The sequence below is a fragment of the Ochotona princeps genome, chromosome 16 (genome assembly GCF_030435755.1).
Source record: "Ochotona princeps isolate mOchPri1 chromosome 16, mOchPri1.hap1, whole genome shotgun sequence".
Classification (NCBI taxonomy): Eukaryota; Metazoa; Chordata; class Mammalia; order Lagomorpha; family Ochotonidae; genus Ochotona; species Ochotona princeps.
In genome coordinates this window covers 54,348,937-54,366,739 of record NC_080847.1, presented here as the reverse complement: position 1 = coordinate 54,366,739, position 17,803 = coordinate 54,348,937, and the positions used below count along the sequence as shown (strand labels likewise).

The following is a 17,803-nucleotide window of genomic DNA, read 5'->3' as shown; positions in this document are numbered from 1 at the left end:
GCTGGGCCTCTCGTTGGATCCTCAGGGTTTGGGAAGCTGATGCAACCAAAGACAGCTCTCCCCGGTGCTGATTGGTGAGCTGAGCCATCAGCTGCAGGGTGCCAAGCACTAGCTAACCCAGCGGGCTGCAGGTACAGATGCAGCCCCACAGTGATCTTGGGACCCACACGGGGTTTCTGGGGTGGGTTCCGCCTGCCAGGCCCATTTCACAGACACAGGGAAGTGGAGGCACTTGCCCCGGGTCACAAAGCGCCAGAATCGGAGCCCAAGCCGGGTCCTGTGGGGAAGCCCTCCCGAGTCCCCAGTACTCCCTTAGTCCCGCCCATAGCCCCGCCCATCTCAACTGCGATCCGCCCCCTACCCGTAGCCCCGCCCACCAGGCCTGCGGCCCCGCCCCTCTGCCAGCTGACCCTGCTTTGAGCTGCGTGAGCGCCTCCTCCACGCGGGGCTGGTTGTAGCGCACCATGTAGCTGTGCATGTCGGGGTAGTTGCTGCGGATGTTCTTCTCCGTGGACCCGTTGGGCACCGTGCCGAACTTCAGGGGCGGGTACTGCTCCTGGGGCCGCTGGAACTGGGGTGAGGGGTGGGGGGATTGTCAGGGTGCGCCCCTCCCCCCGGGGCATCGCGGACCCTTCCCACAGCCCCACACTCGCTCCCCCACCGTAGAGCGTTCCTGTGCTTCCCAGCTGCACATGTCAGGGCAGCCCTGGGGCCAGCGGCTGCTGACCCATCTGCTCAGAAGTAATTGTCTCAACGACCTCAGGGGTCTGTGGTCTCTGTGGCAGGTGTGTATAAAAGGTCTTCAAAGAGTTCCCAGAACAATGCAGATTAGGAAATAGCTATGCGTGTTCCCAAATAAATGCACCATGCATTTCCATTCTCCATGCACCTTTTCAAGTCCTTCCATACACGACCAGAATCAGCTGGGTCCAAGCCTCCCCCGCCGCGTGCTCAGCGCATTCTCAGGCCACGCCACTCCAAGGGCAAAAACCTGTTCTCACAACCCATGCCAGCCATGATGGCTGTGTCACCCCTTCTGGTCCAGAGGGACCTGACGGGGCAAGTGGCAGGCCAGGGCACCCACTGAGAGGAGCTGCAGGGCAAATGCTGGGCCTGCTGAATACGTTACACACTGGAGTTTGACTTTCAGGTGTGTTGGTCTTGAACTGGTGTTTGCTTTTCTGGTCACTTGTATCTTAACAACAAGCACTGGATCAGAGCTTTCCAAAACTAGGGCTTCACTGGCCTAGAATGTTCCCTCCGGCACCCTGAGGATGCTGGGGGACAGGCTCTTCCCTGAAGAGTATTTAACACATCCTTCCTCCTTCCAGAACATTCCATTCTCCCACTCTGGAATTCTCGGGAAAAGACCCCCATGTGGGTCTGTGACTTCCAACTGCAGAGCCAACCCCCTCCACACACACACACACACACACACACACACACTCACCTTGCGGTCGCTGAGCCCAGACACGGTGTCCACATACTCCTCCTGGATCATGAAGGCGGCCAGGTTGGCCGTGTAGCTGGCGAGGAAGATGACGGCAAAGAAGGCCCACACCAGTACCATGATTTTGCTGGTGGTCCCCCGGGGATTCTCCACGGGCACTGAGTTATTGAACACCAGAGCCCAGAGCAGCCAGATGGATTTCCCAATGGTGAAGGTGGAGCCCCCGGGGCCTGTAAAACAGGTCAGGTTGGAGACATAACCACCAAATTCCTTCTGCTCCCTGAGGGAGCAAAGAAAACTACAATTCCCAGTAGCCCTTGGGACCGTTGGCATCTCAGACTATTGCTTGATCCCCCAGGGGCTGCTGGGCACTGTAGTTTTCTCTGCAGTCTGGGGTGTTGGGGGGGGGTGCTCCCAGGCAGGGGGTTGGGGAAAGGCCACTCACGCTTGCCCGTGGCCAGGCTGCGATTGTAGCCCACGGGACTGAGGTACTCGAAGATGAAAACGGTGACGGCGACCACGGTGAGGCACATGACGAACATCATCACCCACACAGCGGGGCTGTAGGGCTCTGGGGACATAACACAGTTGTGTGCTTATAGCTCGTTGCATCCCATCCCTGTCTGACCATCCGTTTTCATCCACTGGGCTGCTTCCCCTTCCTGGGGACAGCCTGCTGGCCCTGGAACCTGTCTCCCAGGGAGAGCTGTTGGAGCCCATGGCTTCACTGTGACCCGTCCTGAGTGTCTCCCACACCCGTCTCCACCTTCCCCAACTGTTCATTACCTCCCGTGTGGAGCCCCAGACCCAGGCCAGGCCCCACTCTCCTCCCCTCCTCCATTCCCCCCTGCAGCCTGTCCCAGTCCCCTGCTCCTGCACCCCCACCCCAGCTACTTGGACCCCTCTTCTCCAGGACTGGGACCCTCAGGGCTTATGTCTCCCACCCCCAACCACCTCCCTGGCTCCCCAGGCTGTTTCCTCCAGCACTGCTCCTCCCTGCTCACAGCCCTCTGGGGGCTCTCAGGGACAGAGTCCACCCCGTCCCCTCCTCCTGGTCTCCTCTCTGTCTTGGACTCCAACACCCTGGCCTGTCCTTCACACAACCTCCCATTGCTCAGGCTCCCCAACACACACACACACACACACACACACACACACACACATCACCACTACTTTGAGATTGGGAGTGAGCAATGTTCAGGCCCCATTAGCACAAACTGATAGAACTGCCCCCTCCAACTCCCCAGCCCATCCCAGCAAGGTCACTGCCCCGACTGTCACTGCGGCATCATGCGGGCAGCCCTGGCGCCTCCCCTGGGCAGCTTGCTGGGGGCAGAAACAGGACCTTGTCACTCCCTTGCAATGATGTGCGGCCTGCAGGCAGGGCCCCATGCCGTGCTGCTGAGCCGAGTGCCCTGCAGGGACCTCAGTGCAGGGACATTGTTGGGGGAAACAGAAAACACAACACAAAGGCAGGGATGTGTCTGCTCTCCAAGGATCCTGGCTCAGACATCAGAGGGCCAGCGGGACCTGACATGAACCGCCACCGCTGCCTGCATGCCCACAGCCCCTTCTGTCCTCCCAGCCCACGTGGACCGCAGCTTCCTGCCCACAGCTCACATCTGTCCACTCGTCTCGGGCACAGATCCTTGCAGGTGCCCCCTTGTTAACCTCCTGCTCCCCCAGAGTGGGGCATGGAAAAAGCCCTAATCTCACCACACACCCCCGTGAGCCCATGCCCAAGGTCCTGCAGGGCCCACCCTTCCCTCCCAGCATCACCCAGCCTCCACACACATCCCACATGGGACCTGTACCCTGGCCGTCCCCTCTGCCTCACAGACTCTTCCAGCCAGGCCAGGCAGGACGGGCCCCCCTCCTAAATGGGCCTTCTCCATCCAGCCACACCATACTACCCCTATGCCTCTCTGTTTCTTTGTCCTGGCCTGACGTCTCGCGGGGTTGATCACTAGCGGAAGTGGTCCTACCCATGACCCTTTAGAGTTTATTGACTGATCCCCTGTGAGGCTATGGGGCGGGGGACAGGGACCTACAGGACAGTGTCACCCCTTGAGCACCAGCGGGTGCTCGTGGACACGGGGCTGGGCTGGGTGTCTGTGTGTGTGCCCTGAGTGCTAATAACGGCCTGTGTTCATCGCTCACCCTCGTCTGTCTGGATAGAGGGGTTGCAATTTGCGGGGCACTCTTTAAGAAGAAAGGATGCTATGGTTTGCACAGACACCCTGGCCTGGGGGTTCCGGGCAAGTCTCTCCTTCCTCAGCTTGCTCCTTCAGCTTCAAATGTTGCCTTTCCAGCCCATTGTCTGACCCAAGCACCGTGTGCCAGGGGGCAGCTGCTCGCCTGGGACTGGCTCACCGAGGAAGGCGGAGGGCGACACGGTGCCGTTGCTGCGCGCCACCATCACGCTGATGCCCGTCTCCACGAAGGGCACCGAGAAGTCCACGATCTCAGAGCGCTCCTCGTTGATGGTGAGGGAGCCAATGGCCATGTCCGCACGCTGGTAGAACACCTGGGGGTGGGCGGCGGAGCTGGACCGGGGAGCATGGGCACACCCCAGCCGGGCCAAGAGCCAGGGTCAGCAGGGGCGGTGGTAGGGGCGGCGAGGGGGGCAAACAGAGAGGAACCAGGAAAGGTGGAGGTGAAAGAAGGGGAACAGGCGTGGGGAGAGGCAGTCCCCTCCCACCTTATCCCGCTGCCCCATCAAGGCCTCTTAAAATCCGGGGCTCCCCTCTTCAGGCTCTGCCTCCCTTCTCCTATGAGTTCCGCTCTCTGCAGCCCCTAGAAAAATCCCTCTTGCGGGAGGGCCCTGCCCCCATGCCATCCGACTCCGCCCTCTCCCTCGGCCCCGCCCCGCCCCGGAGCCCCGCCCACCTCGCCGATCATCCCATTCCAGACACCATCGATCTTCTTGCCGTGCTTGCCGTTGGTGACCAGGTAGAGGTCGTAGCTGAAGCCGATGGTGTGCGCCAGCCGCTTCAGGATGTCGATGCAGAAGCCCTTGCAGCATCGCTTCTCCGGGCGGGGGGCGTCGGGCGGAGGGCTGCGGGAACCGGCAGGCTTGGGGTGGGTTGGGGGCACTGCCCCCTGAGGTGAGGGGCATGCCACTGTTCAGGTTAGTGCCGGTAGGAAGCGACTGGCTCTCTCGGGGTGGGTGTTGTGGGTGCATGGATGCACCCGGGCAGGGGAGGACTGGCGGGCGCTCCCGGAGCCCAGCTATCACCTGTGTGTGTGGTTGAGCTGGCTGCGGCAGGGCACCGAGTCACGGATGCAGGTGCCGCTGATGGGGTCCGCAGGCTCCACGATGACAAAGGGCCTCTCCTCCAGCGTGGCCACTGTCAAATGCTGCGTGTCGTCCACTGGCTGCAGGAAGCGGCCATAGCGGGACCACAACGGGTACTTGAGGCGCAGGGTCTGCTGCTCCCAGCTGCCCACCTGGGTGGAGATGCGGGCAGCAGTTGGGCTTGCTGGGGTGGACAGGGCAGCCCTGGCATCCTGCCCTCCCAAGCTGCCCTGGGTTCCAGGCCTCGCTGTGTGGGCAGCACTTCCCCGTCTTCCCCCAGGACTCACCACTTCCCACGTCCTGTCCCTGGTGAGGGAGATGACCACCAAGGAGGGATTCACCAGGAAGCCATCCTCGTTGAACGAGTAATCCCGGTTGTCCCAGGTGATGTTCATGAAGTACCTGCCAGGAGCAGGGCGGGAGGGGGCAGGTGGGCACAGAGGCCCCACGGCACTCTCGCGGATCTCGCGTCCACTGGCTCACTCGCCGAATGTCCGCAGAGCCCAAGGCTGGCCTGGGCCTCGGTGCGGAGCCTGGGGTGCAGCACAGGTTTCCCACAAAGAGGGCAGGAAGCCCACAGCCTGAGGGCCACTCAGGCAAAGCAAGAAGCTGGAGTTGGTACGGGACCTGGGTACCCTGATGTAAGATGCAGAGATCTTAACTGGCGTCCTCTTAGCTGCTAGACCGCGCATGCCGGCCCTGGGTTCTGTCTGCTTGTCATCACCACTGGCCGCCCCGTGAGACTGGGGGCATGTGAGGGAGCAAGGGACTTGTTCAAACACTGCGGGCTGACAGCAGATTCAGGCCTGCTCAGTGGAGGGAGGGGGCGGGGAAGCATCCTCACACCTTGGTGTACCCATCGCCTCCTCCCTGACTCCATGGGCTGACCTCTGACCTGTGTGCCTCAGCGTGACAGGTGCAGGGGCCAATATGAAGCTGGAGGGCCAGGGCGAGTGTTTGGTGCTGCAGCCAGGAGGCTGGCCCTTGGGAAGCCCAGTCTGCTCCCGACTGCCAGTTTGCTGCCGATGTGCGCCTTGGGAGAGAGCAGGTGCTGGTTCAAGGACTTGGGTCCCTGCCTCCTACCGGAGAGGCCTGGATGGTGCTCCAAGCTCCCTGGCATTCGGGAAGTCTCTCGGCCTCTCAAAATTAATTAATTCGTTCATTAATTAATTCAGCTCTAAAAACCATCTAGAGAGCTGGGTGGTGGCCAGGCAGGACTGGAGTTATGAGGGATCAGACATTCTGGGTTAGGAGCTGCAGAGTCTCCAAGGAGCGGCGAGCCTGATGGAAGACGCCACAGCGACGAGTTAGCGACGGAGAGGAAGCAAGAGATGAAAGAGGAGCCAGCCCCAGGTTTGGCCTCAGTTCCCGACATCCGCCTTCCTGCCAATGTTTATCTTCCCAATAATCCGCCTTTTCCCTGAGGAAACGGGAACGACTCTGCGTCCCTGGTGACCAGCCCGGCCGTGGCTGAGTCCCCCTCCCAGGTGCTCCCGGGGTGCCTGAGCTGAAGGACCCCGTGTTCGCAGAAGAAGAGGGTCCCTGCTCTCATCCCCGACTGTGCTCTCAGGGTCTAGCATGCGCTGGTGAACAAGGGGTGCTCCACTCACACCCTGATCCGGGGAGCCTGGCTCCCGACCCGGCAGCTTCCTACAGTGGAAATGCCGTCTATCCATCCAACTCTGTTCCCTCCTAAGATAACGGGGTGAAAGCTGGGCGCACGGCTGCCACCTGCGATCAATACCCACAGACTAGCCTCGTGGCTAGCCCAGGCCGGGTACATCAGTGACATTCAAAGTGCCTCCTAAGCCGGGCTGGGCGTCGTCATGCCACGGCTCGGGAGGTCCACATTCCTATGAGTGCTGGCTGAAGTCCTGGCGACCTTACTTCCAATCCAGCTCCCTGCCAATGCGCCCTGGGAGGCAGCCATGGGCAGGAGGAGACCCGGATGGTCAGACCCGGATGGAGTTTCGGTCCGGCCCCAGCCCTGCCCAGAACTGGCTGATATGGCCATTTAGGGAATGAAACGGTGGAGGGAAGATCTCTCTATCTGCCACTCTGCCTTTCAAGTAGATGAATATAAATAAACAGTGAAGTAGATCCAGCACTCTGCACAGCCAGGCGTGGGCCAACTGGAGCTGGTGTCCAGCCAGCCTGAATGGGCGCTGCCGTAAATGACCAGGGAGCCGGCCCCGACCAGTGGCGGTGTTCTCCCGTAGGAGACCCAGCCTCTTCCACCTCGTTGATTCAGAAGATAATTGCTTTTCTCTCCCAGTCTTCTCTCCCCCTGCTCTGGAGACAGACCCACTCAATCATGCATACGATCACAATGGCGAGGCTTGGGGCTCCTGAGACCCCAGGCAGCCCCTGAAGAGCAGGCTTCCCACCACAGGCCCTGCCCACTACTGCCTGTCCTACGAGAGGAGGACACCCCATCCCCCAGGCTGGAGCTGCTGCTCCGCTGCCGACTCAGCTCCCTGCCAGCGCACCTGCAACAAGCCCAAGTGCTTCGGCCTCTGCCACTCGTGTGGGAGACTCTGATGTAAGTCCAGCCTCTGACCTGGACCAGCCCAGGCTACCACGGAGGGAGTGAACCAGTGGATGGGAAATCCTCCCATTCCGTTCTGAAACTCTGCCTTTTAAATAAACGTTTCCAAGCCAGGCCCCACCCCTCACTCCAGCCCCACTCACCTGTGCAGACTCTCCCCGCGGTGGGAGCGGTTCTGGGCCCGGCAGTCGTGGCCAAGCTCGGGAAGGAAGCCGTAGTCCCGCAGCAGCGCCTGGGCACCTCTGGCCACCACGGCCACGCCAGCTGCCACACGACGGGCCAGGTCGTCCCGCCAGCCAGCAGAGCGGACAGCGAACAGCCCGGCTGGCAGTGGGGCGCCTCCAGGAAGAAGAGGGGGCTCGCCGGGGCCTCCTGAGCCTCCGCCTCCAGCCAGCTGGGGCCCCACCATGAACCAGACGTAGCCAGGCCCGGTGAGGCCAGCCTCCTCGGCTGCCCTGAACACAGGCTCGGCCTCCTCACGGGCACAGAAGAGTAGGCGGATTTGGGCGCTCACGCTGCGGAGCTGGGCGCCGAGCACCGCCTCTCCAGCCCCGGGGTCCAGCGTCAGCGCGCCTCGGTGCTCCCAGCCCACCATGCTGCCGTCCGTCAGCACCTCGATGTAGGATAGGAAGGCCCTGTGGCCGGGGGCACGCGTAGTCACCGCTACAAAGGACGTCCAGTCGTACTCCTCCAGCACCTCGAAGATGACTTGGAGCTGCTGCTCCGTGGAGGAGCCGAGCTGCAGGAAGGTGGAGCCCTTCTCCTGCAGTGGAGAATAGGGGGTAAGGGGGTGCAGGGCTCCCCCAGCACCTGCTTTCCCCTACCGAGGCCCACACCACGCCGTCCTTTTCTATCTGCAGTGCCAGGCTAGACCTCGCCTTAGGTTTGGCTACCCAAGTTCCTCCCAGGAGCTCTCATCTCTGCAGAACCAGTAAGTTTTAGGGCATCACAGAGCCCTGACAGCAAGGGCAGTGACCCCGAGTCCCCACATGGAGCAGAAGGACATGGGGTTTAGTTGGCCAGTGCATTAAATGCTGCTCAGATGCTGGGGCGGGAGAGCCGGGCTCGCTTGGTGCAGCAGCCCACATCACAGCTCCTGGATACCCAGCAGCCTGCTCCCAGCAGACACCCTGTGTGTACCCAGGAGACCACAAGTCCCAGCAGGCAGCGGGGGCTGCTGTGGCTCCCTCCCCGACAAGGACGCTAGGCCCAGGGGACATCCTTGCCCGCCTCCCTCCCATGTCCTCCTTCTCCATCCTGTCGGCTGCCAAATTTTAAATGCAGGCATGCCCTTTAGTGTTCGCTCTGTTCCCCCTTCCTGGTGATGTCATATCAGATCTCTGTATTTAAACACTCTTGGTGGGGCTACCGCTTTGACACAGCAACTTTAGCAGCCGCCTGTGATACCAGCTTCCCATAGGGGCATTGGTTTGAGTCCCAGAGGTCCCGCTTCTAATCAGCTCCCTGCTGATGATGCACCTGGGAAAGCAGCCGAAGATGGTCCCGGTGCTTGGGCCCCTGCCACGGCAGTGGACGACTTGAATGGGGCTCCTGGCTCCTGGCTCCTGGCTCCAGTCTGGCCCAATTACAGCTATGGCAGCCATTAAGGGAGTGAACCAGTGGACGATTCTACGATTCTCTAACTGCCTTTCATGTAAAACAACTTTAAAACAACTTCATACAAAAAAAAAAAAAAATCAAAACTTCCCTCCCTGTTTTATTTCCTTTGTTCAGCCTCCTCAAGCCTCAACTTCCCTGTCCCCGACTTGTGCCTCTCGCCACCAGCTTTGCAGCCCTCCTGGTCACCACCTTCTTTCCCTGCCCAGACGTCTCTGCTTCCATTTCTGAGGCCTTCGGTCTGGTCCCCAACACGGGAACTGCTCCCAAGTACTAAGCAAGCTCATCGCTTCCAAGAGAAACCTTGCAGCAAGTGGGTGTTAGGCTCCAGCTGCAGTGGGCCCGGTGGCCTCCCTGCCCTCAGGGCCTGCCTCCTCGGCCCCAGCCCCACTCCCTTGCTCTCCGGTGCACCCCACCCAGCTCCAGGAGGGCGCTGCCCTGAGCTGACCCCTTCTCCAGGGGGCTCCTGCCTCAGCTCCTCCAAGCTCTCCTCACTCCTCAGCTCCGGCTCAGGGGCCACCTCCGCACGGAGGCCTCCCAGATGCCCAGCAGCCGCCGGAGGCCTCCCATCATCCTGCTGGTGTCAGGACACATTTCACCCTTCCTTGTTTGGTCTGTTCCCTCATTAGAATGCAAGCTCTATAAGGCACCAGGCCTTGGCTCGCTCCTCCCTCCCTCCACATATACACACACACACAACTGTATTCCCCAGAACCCAAAACAGCCCTGGCACAGAACCAGGGCACAATAAACCTTCCTGTGATGTAATGAGAACAGCCAGCCTACTTGGTCCCTTGGCGAGCCCGTGTGGCTGCAAGAGGTGGGATACGCTTGTCTGGACAGAAGCCCTTCTCCTTCAGCAGGTGCGAGTGGGGGTGGGGGTTGTGTTCCCAGCATTCAATGGGACACAGATGGAGCCTTGGGGACCCCTCTTTCCTACAGTCAGGGACATAGAGGAGACCACATTCTCCAGAAAGCAGATGGTGGTGGGGGGATACACAGGGCCAACCACAGTGCCCAAGACGGCAATGAAACGGATCGGCTCACCTCGGCCACAATGGAGGACTACACCCCGAGGTGGCAGGTGGAGGACAAGTTCACCTCCCAAATCTGTTTACAGATCTCCGGACAATGCCACGCCAAGGAGAACAGCAAAGTGGCACAGAGGTCCTTCCCAGAATGCTCTGGCCAGTTGAAAACTACGAATCCCAGCATGCAACGGTGACCCAGTCACCAAGTCACCGGGTCCCTCACAGCAGGGACCTGGCCTGCCTAGGCCCCACCCACTCGGGTGGGTCCGCCTCCCTGTTGCATAGGCCCCGCCCCAATAGGCCCCACCCCCTTCCAGGCCAGCCTTCTCCTGGCTGCCTGCCCTGCCCTCCCTGCAGGCCACGGCCAGCTCCGGCCTCCATCCATCCTCCCGGTCCCTACACTGGCTGGACCTTCACCCAGACCCACCCTCTGTGTCCCCCGGCTCTCCACACCTTCTGCCCGACACTCCTCTCCTTAAAGGCCCTCGCTAGGTCCCACCTCTTCCCTCCCCTTGCCCCCTGCCCCTCAGGACCCCTTCCTCCTGATCCCCTGGCAGCCGCCTCCTCCTCTTCCTCACCGATCCCAGAAGTCATCCTAATCCTGGGATCTGACCTCCTGGGCTGCTCTATCTTCCCCACATCCCACCCCTACCGTCCTACAACCCCTCACCCGGGAGACCAGGTCCAGGTTACCCCCATGGCCTGCTGAGCCCTGGCCTCTGACCCTGCCCAGAAGGGCCCTAGGCACCCCCGGAAGGCCACACCTGCCCAACCCGCAGCTCTGTCACTCCACGGTCTGCTGCCCTCTGCGCTCTGCCCCGACACAGACCCCCAGGCCTGGGTCCACCCCCCACCCGTCCAGGGTCGCGCGCGCGTGCACCTTGGGCGTGAGCACTAGCGCAGCACCGCCGTGCACGGCCACGATGGGCAGCGAGGTCTGGGCCGAGAGGAAGTCGAGGATGGGCGCCACAGCCGGTGCGCGGGAGTCGTCCTCGAAGACCACACCGTGCACGCGAAGCCCCGACAGCAGGTCGCAGAGCTGCAGCACCAGGCTGCGAGGGTCCGAGCCGTTGAGCACCAGCGCCACGGGCCGCACGTCCAGGCCCGGGCTGCGCACGGCCGCGGCCACGGCTGGCCCCAGGCGCGCAGCCTCGGCCGCGTACGCGGGCCCGGAGAACACGAGCGCCACGTTGAGCGGCCGCGCCCCGCCGAGGCCCCCGCCGAGCCCGCCGGCGCCGCCCGGCCCCGGGGTCTCCTCCGGGAACGGGCTGGCGCAGGCTAGCGCCAGCAGCAGCAGCATCTTAGCGGGGCCCGGAGGGCCGCGGGGGCCACCGGCGCCGCGCATCGCCTGCGGACCCCGCCGGGCAGCCTCTGCACGTCGGGGTGGTAGTTGGGGGACGGGCCGGAGATGGGGAGGTGGCGAGGAAGGAAAGGTTGGCGTGATGGAGCCCGTCAGGGAGAGAGACGGTGAGGGTTAGAGGTTGGGGAGAGGCGGGTGGGGGAGTGGAGAGGCAGGGACGGAAAGGGACCCCACGTGCAGGGAAAGGTGTTGGGGTACAGAGGAGGAAGACACCAAGGGAACAGGGAGTGGAGTATGAGCGTGGAGGCCGCCGGGAGGGTGGTGTTGGGGTGGGAGGTAAGGAGAGAGGAAGGGATAGGAGTTCAGGTGGGGATGTTAGGGAGACAGACAGACCCACAGAGATGGGATTGGGGGGTAGGTGACAGGAATTGGGAGAGGGGTGGAGAGGGTGGGGGTAGGAGGTTCAGAATGACAGAAGTGGGGGCACAAGCCCCGGTGCAGGGAGGACAGACAGGGGTGGAGACATGCAGGGGTGGGTGCAGGAAGCCCAGAGGAAGTTGGGCAAAAAGGCAAAGCCAGGGAGTGGGAGAAGAAGACCCCCACAGCCCAGAAAGGATAGGGAGATGGAAGGGAGATTGGAGGCAAGCAGGCAGAGCAGGCAGGCAGAGCAGGGAGAAAAACACAGCAGACAGAAATAGCGAGGCATAGACCGAGACCCCCGCCAGCGAGGTGCCCGGCACAGACATGAAAGACAAGCCAGGAAGGGAGTGGCGGGAGGGAGCAAGAATAAAAGGGAAGGAAAAGTGAGGGACGAAAATGAGAGATGGAAAAAGGGTCAGGTGTGTGGGATAGGGGAGAGAGAGATGAGGAGACATTAGTGGGGGTCCCAGGGAGAGAAGATGCTCCCCCCACGACCTGGCCTCTTACCCCAGCCACAGCCTCCAGCCCCTCTCGGGTACCCCGTTCCTGTCCCTGCGCACCCCCACCCCTGCCCCCTCTCTGTGGGAAGGATAGAGTCACAGTCCAGCTGGCTGGATGGACGGGTTGGGGGCACAGCTGTGGGGAGCTGAGTGGGGTGGGGGGGTGTCTCTGGCTCCCAGCCCAGAGCAATTTAGTCAATTAGAAAGAAGTGCAGCGTCTTTTCCTGTACCCCTGTCAAGTAGTGGCCGCCTGGGGTGGCTGGGCTTCGAGCCCAGACTCTTGGGTCCTGGGGCTCGGGGACCAGGGCACCTCCTGGTTCCCTGGGCAGGGACTGGGAGCCAGCTACAGGGGCTTCCTGAGGGACCGAGGGGCCAGCTCGGGAAGGGTTCTCTCTGGCTGTCAATCAGGCTGCTGTCCAGTTGCTATGGTAGCAATGGGTTAGTCCACCCCATAGCCAGCAACCCCCTCCCTTGCCTAGAGGCCCCACCCCGCCCCCTGCCCAACATCTCACCTTCCCAGAGAGCCTGGCCGCCAGGGACCATCTCCTCCCAACCTCCCGCGGGAAGGGGGCTCCTAGCGTGTGCCCCTCCTGAGGCGGGTTCCTCCTGGCCCCTCCTCTCATTGCCCTTCCCCAAGCAGCTGGCTCAATCAGCGCTCAGAATAGCCCCCCTCCACCCCAAAATAACCCACAGCTGTGGCCTGGCCCCCGCGGGGTTAACGCTGGCTCTCCCCCCAACCCTCCCCTCAGCCTCTACCTCTGTCAGCACCTGCCCTCTCCGGGCCTCTGACCTTGGAGACCCCCCTCCTGGGGGTCCTGCTCCTTATGGGGCCCACCCACTAGATATCCTCAGCCCCACCCTTCCCCATGAGGAACTGGGGACAGTGACTTCACTCAGGCCACTGGAGGAGACCCCCTCATCTTGAGAACCCACCCCCTCAGGCTCTCCAGGGTCCTCTGTCCACACAGTGGTCCCAGGGCCAAACCTCTGTGCCCTGCGTAGCAGTTGGGGACACGGGAGGCTCCCAGACCCTCCTCCCTGATGTGGGAAAACTGGGTCCCCAACTTGTCCCACAGACTCAGGAATCCTACCCCAAGAGTCAGGGGTCCGGGCGCTGAGCCGCCTTCTCCACCTGCAGCAGCCAAGGGTCCCCGAGTTCCCAGCCCTCTCCTCCCTTCACAGATTCTCTTTTTTGTCTCAAACTCCATCAGCCTGGACATGCTGGGGACCTCCCCCCTCTGCCCCCAGCCATCGGCCGTGGCCTCGGCCTCTCTTGCTGGCCCCACTCATGAGCTGTGCACAGGGGAGCTTGTCCCACAGTGGGGAGGGGGAGGGTACCCAGAGATTCCTGGGGTGTCCCCGCCTCCGCCGCTGCCCCATCATCACAGGGGAGTGGACAACAGCTCCCCCCGACCCGAGTCGTGCTGCAGAGTCCTGTCCCCCCCACCCCGCTCCGCACCCTCCTCCTGCTCCACCCCGCACACTCACACCGCCAGTCTCTCCCCACCCCAGTCCTGCCGCTGACAGGGGCTGCCAGGGTGTTCCAGAACCTTTAAGGAGGGGCGGCCGCTGGGGGATAGGGGCGCTGGGCTGCCCTCAAGGTCCTTGGCAGCTGTGTTAATAGCAGATTCATAGCTCGGAGATGGGAGGGGAGAGCAGGCGAGGGGAGGGGAGAGACGGGCCGCCCGCCATAGGGAGGCTGATGCAGGGAGGGGTGCAGGGAGAAGGTGAGCTGGAGAAGGAGGGGCGTCAGCTGTGTCGCGCTGGGACCAGGGCCAGTGGCTGGGGGAATGGGGGGTTGGCTAGGGAGGCCGGGGGTACAGAGACCCAGGGAAAAGGGTCTCTGAGAGGGGGAAGGGCAGGGGTCGTAGGACAGCTCACTGAAGATGAGGATGCTGTGGTGCGGGTGGGGGGAGGGCAGGAAAGACCCCTGCCCGCCGTTCCCTACCAGAGACCGCCTGACCAACTTTCCCAGTCCTAGACTGGAAGGAAGGGAGGGGTCCCGATCCCCATTCCCCCCCCGCCCCTGCATCCCCTGCCCCAAAGGGTCCTTACCTTTTCATGACCCTGTTCTGTTGGGGGGAATCGCGGGGGGGGGGGCCAGGACCGGAACCCAGCGTCTGGTGACCCGAAGATTCGGCGCAGGGCTCGGGGAGCCGCTGTGGGGGAGGTGGGGGCCAGGCCCCGGGGCGGCGGCGTTGGCGGTGGCAGCAGCAGCAGCAGCAGCGGGGACTTCTTGCCTGCCCCTGGCTCCGTCTCTAGCTTCCTCTTCCTCCTCTTCCTCAGTCCCGTCCGGGCTTGTGTGTCTCGTCCGCCAAGGTTGCGGCCGTTGGGACTAGGCGAGGACGCAGCTACTACACATGTTGCGCTGGAAGTTGGGCCCCGGACATTGCAGAGGCTGTCGGGGTGTCCTCTCGTGGCCCCGACCCCATGGGGATCTCCCTTCCGCCCACCCGGGATGCCCCCTTCTGCTGCTTCAGCCCCGGCTCCTCCCCCCATCCATGTGTCCAGTTCCGCCTCTCCCTGGCTCCTCTGCACCCCTGCTTTGTGCCCTCCCGGCCCCCGCCCCCCACCCAGCGTCTGTGTCCGTCTGTCCGTCTGTCTGGGTCACCTCTGCCACCGGCGCCCCGGGTGTGCGTCTGTGGGGGTTGGGGGCTGGAGCCTGCCTGTCTGGGGAGCTGCCCCTGCTTGCCTGGGCCACCCCCAGACCACCGCCCCCACCGCTGGGCGCCCCTAACCTCAGACACAGGCAAACACACACACACACACACAGGGCCTGGCTTCCCTGGGATTCCCTCTGCACACCCCCGGAGCCGGAGGAGCGGGACGCGCGGGCACACACACTCACACTCACACACACACACACACACACACACACTGGGGCCGGTGGGCGCCGGGCAGCCACTGCCGTCAGGGGCTGCGGGACAGACAGGAGGACACCCAGGCGCCGGCAGAGATCTCAGGTACACACCATCCCCCGGGGCGGGGGGCTCGCGGGGAGGAGGCCAAGGGGCTCGGGTCGGAACGGACAGACCCCTCCCTGCCTCTCCTGCTCGCTGGCTCGGCCGCCGCCGCCGCAGCCCTTGCACAGACACACCCCCCCTCTGCACGCCAGCCCCAGACACCCAGCCACACCGATCCTCACCGGGGAGACGATGGCAGCCGCTGCAGAGACCCCTGGGGGCCGGGCGGACCCACCCAGGCTCACAGCCCCCTCCCCAAGCTGGGCACTGGTGGCCGAGCGAGGCTGCGGGTGGCGGGTGGGCGCCGCGGTCGCTGCTTGGAGGAGCCGGAGCGGGAGGGATTCGCACACTCGCTGCTCTCGCACACACACACTCACTCGGGATGCGATTAACATTCAGTCCCCGTCCGTCCTGCCGGGAGACCCACAGCCCCCTCTCCTGGCCTCCCTAGAGACCCCTCCTCCTGCCAGGACTTGGGGGGGCGGCCCCCCAGCCCCCACCTCCCAGCCTTTGCCCTCCTCCTGGGACATGGGAGTGAGGGGCTGAAAACAAAAAGGGAGGGGAGGAGGGCAGGCGGCGATTCAAGATCCCAAGGGGAGATGGGAGCCTTGCTGTTGGGCTTCGGGTGCTGCCCCCACTGCACATTGAGGCTTGGGAAGGTGGGGTGCCTCTTCCTGACTTAGTTGTCAACCCAGGCAGCCATTGCTTGGTTTCTAGTGCCCTAGAAGGCCAGACCTGCAAACTAGGTTTCCATCACTGAGACCAACTCAGCCCCTCCTCACTCACAGGGGTCCAGCCCAGACCCTCCTCCCTCACACCCAGGGGTCCAGACCCTCCTCCCTCACACCCAGGGGTCCAGCCCAGACCCTCCTCCCTCACACCCAGGGGTCCAGACCCTCCTCCCTCACACCCAGGGGTCCAGCCCAGCCCTTCCTCCCTCACACCCAGGAAGTCCAGCTCAGCTTCTTTCCCCTCAGGCCAGGGGTCCAATAGTCCCTTTTTTACTGGAACTGGGAAATCTGGGACCCCTCCTCCAGCCAAGCTCCTTATACTTGGTCACCCTGACTTGCCCAGCACCCATTAGCCTGAGGGCCCCAGCACACAAGTCCTTCCAGCCCTTGAAGCGATCCCTCCTCACCCCATTTCCAGAGCAGCCTCAGCCTGCACCCATCAAGGGCGCTCCAGGCACTCCCAGGGAGGCAGTCAGGGCCCATCCTCCACCCCTTCATGTCTGAAGTAGCCCACACAGCCCCGAATCCCAGGTTGGGAGAAGGTGGTGTGCAGACGGGGGCGCCTCTGGAATAGGACCACAGTGTCAGAGCTCTGAGGCTGCCCCGAGCCTCCTGGATGGGCTGGGGTGCAGGGAGCGGGCAAGGACCAACACACAAACCTGAGTAAGAGCTGTGGTGGGTCCTGAATTTCTGGAACTTAGAGGGAGGGAGGGTTTGTGGCTCTAGATTCCTAACTTGCCCAGGAGAAGCTTTGAGCAATCACTAACTTCCAAAGAAGTTATGAGAAGGCAGGTGGGGCCTGGACCCCTGGTCTGAGGCAGGAGGGTCTGGGCTGGACCCCTGGGTGTGAGGGAGGAGGGGCTGGACCCTTGGGTGTGAGGGAGGAGGGTCTGGGCTGGACCCCTGGGTGTGAGGGAGGAGGGGCTGGACCCCTGGGTGTGAGGGAGGAGGGTCTGGGCTGGACCCCTGGGTGTGAGGGAGGAGGGGCTGGGCTGGACCCCTGGGTGTGAGGGAGGAAGGTCTGGACCCCTGGGTGTGAGGGAGGAGGGTCTGGGCTGGACCCCTGGGTGTGAGGGAGGAGGGGCTGGGCTGGCCCCCTGGGTGTGAGGGAGGAGGTCTGGGCTGGACCCTTGGGTGTGAGGGAGGAGGGGTTGGACCCCTGGGTGTGAGGGAGGAGGGGCTGGACCCCTGGGTGTGAGGGAGCAGGGTCTGGGCTAGACCCCTGGGTGTGAGGGAGGAAGGGTTGGACCCCTGAGTGTGAGGGAGGAAGTGCTGGGCTGGACCCCTGGGTGAGGGAGGAGGGGCTGAACCCTTGGGTGTGAGGGAGGAGGGTTAGGCTGGACCCCTGTGTGTGAGGGAGGAGGGGCTGGGCTGGACCCCTGGGTGTGAAGGAGGAAGGGCTGGGCTGGACCCCTGGGTGTGAGGGAGGAAGGCTGGACCCCTGGGTGTGAGGGAGGAGGGGCTGGGCTGGCCCCCTGGGTGTGAGCGAGGAGGGGCTGGGCTGGACCCCTCGTTGTAAGGGAGGGGGGTCTGGACCCCTGGTCTGAAAGAGAAAGAGGTGGGGGCTGCTTTCCCGTCTTTGAGAGGCCCCAAGGTCGGGGCAAGAGGTCCCAAGGTCGGGGCACCGACCCTCAGCAACCCTGTGCACATCTCGAATGCTGGTGCACCCGCCTTCTGAATTCCCGTCGAGGACCGAGCATGGGCGGCCGGTCCGCGTTCCGGAAGAGACACAGGTTGCTTGGGGAAACAGGTGCTGGATTTGAGGCGCTTTGGACCCTCCCCGCCCCCCCTACCAACTAAGGTTCGTGGAAGGCAGTCTTGGCTCGCCCTCAGCGCCGGCGCGGCGAGGCCGGCGGCGGGCGTCAGGGGGCGCCCGAGAGCCGGCTCCCCGCCTTCGGGGGCGGGGCCTCGCGGCCCGGACTCCGCCCCCTGGCGCTCGCCTCCC

At 63.3% G+C, this 17,803-nt stretch overlaps 1 protein-coding gene across 1 annotated transcript in view; it reads right to left on the bottom strand.

Moving 5' to 3' along the window:
• Nucleotides 1-14,285, bottom strand: part of GRIN2D (glutamate ionotropic receptor NMDA type subunit 2D) — a 30,203-nt gene extending 15,918 nt beyond the window's left edge. Inside the window, exons 1-10 of the mRNA XM_058674555.1 lie at nt 14,220-14,285; nt 10,825-11,315; nt 7,440-8,059; nt 5,036-5,150; nt 4,689-4,900; nt 4,340-4,508; nt 3,824-3,977; nt 1,896-2,021; nt 1,451-1,680; nt 411-571 (exon numbers count right to left, since the gene is read on the bottom strand). Of these exons, the coding sequence (XP_058530538.1) occupies nt 411-571; nt 1,451-1,680; nt 1,896-2,021; nt 3,824-3,977; nt 4,340-4,508; nt 4,689-4,900; nt 5,036-5,150; nt 7,440-8,059; nt 10,825-11,289 (2,252 nt within the window). The 5' untranslated portion in view covers nt 11,290-11,315; nt 14,220-14,285. The remainder of the gene's footprint in view (nt 1-410; nt 572-1,450; nt 1,681-1,895; nt 2,022-3,823; nt 3,978-4,339; nt 4,509-4,688; nt 4,901-5,035; nt 5,151-7,439; nt 8,060-10,824; nt 11,316-14,219) is intronic.
• Nucleotides 14,286-17,803: the final 3,518 nt, after the last annotated feature.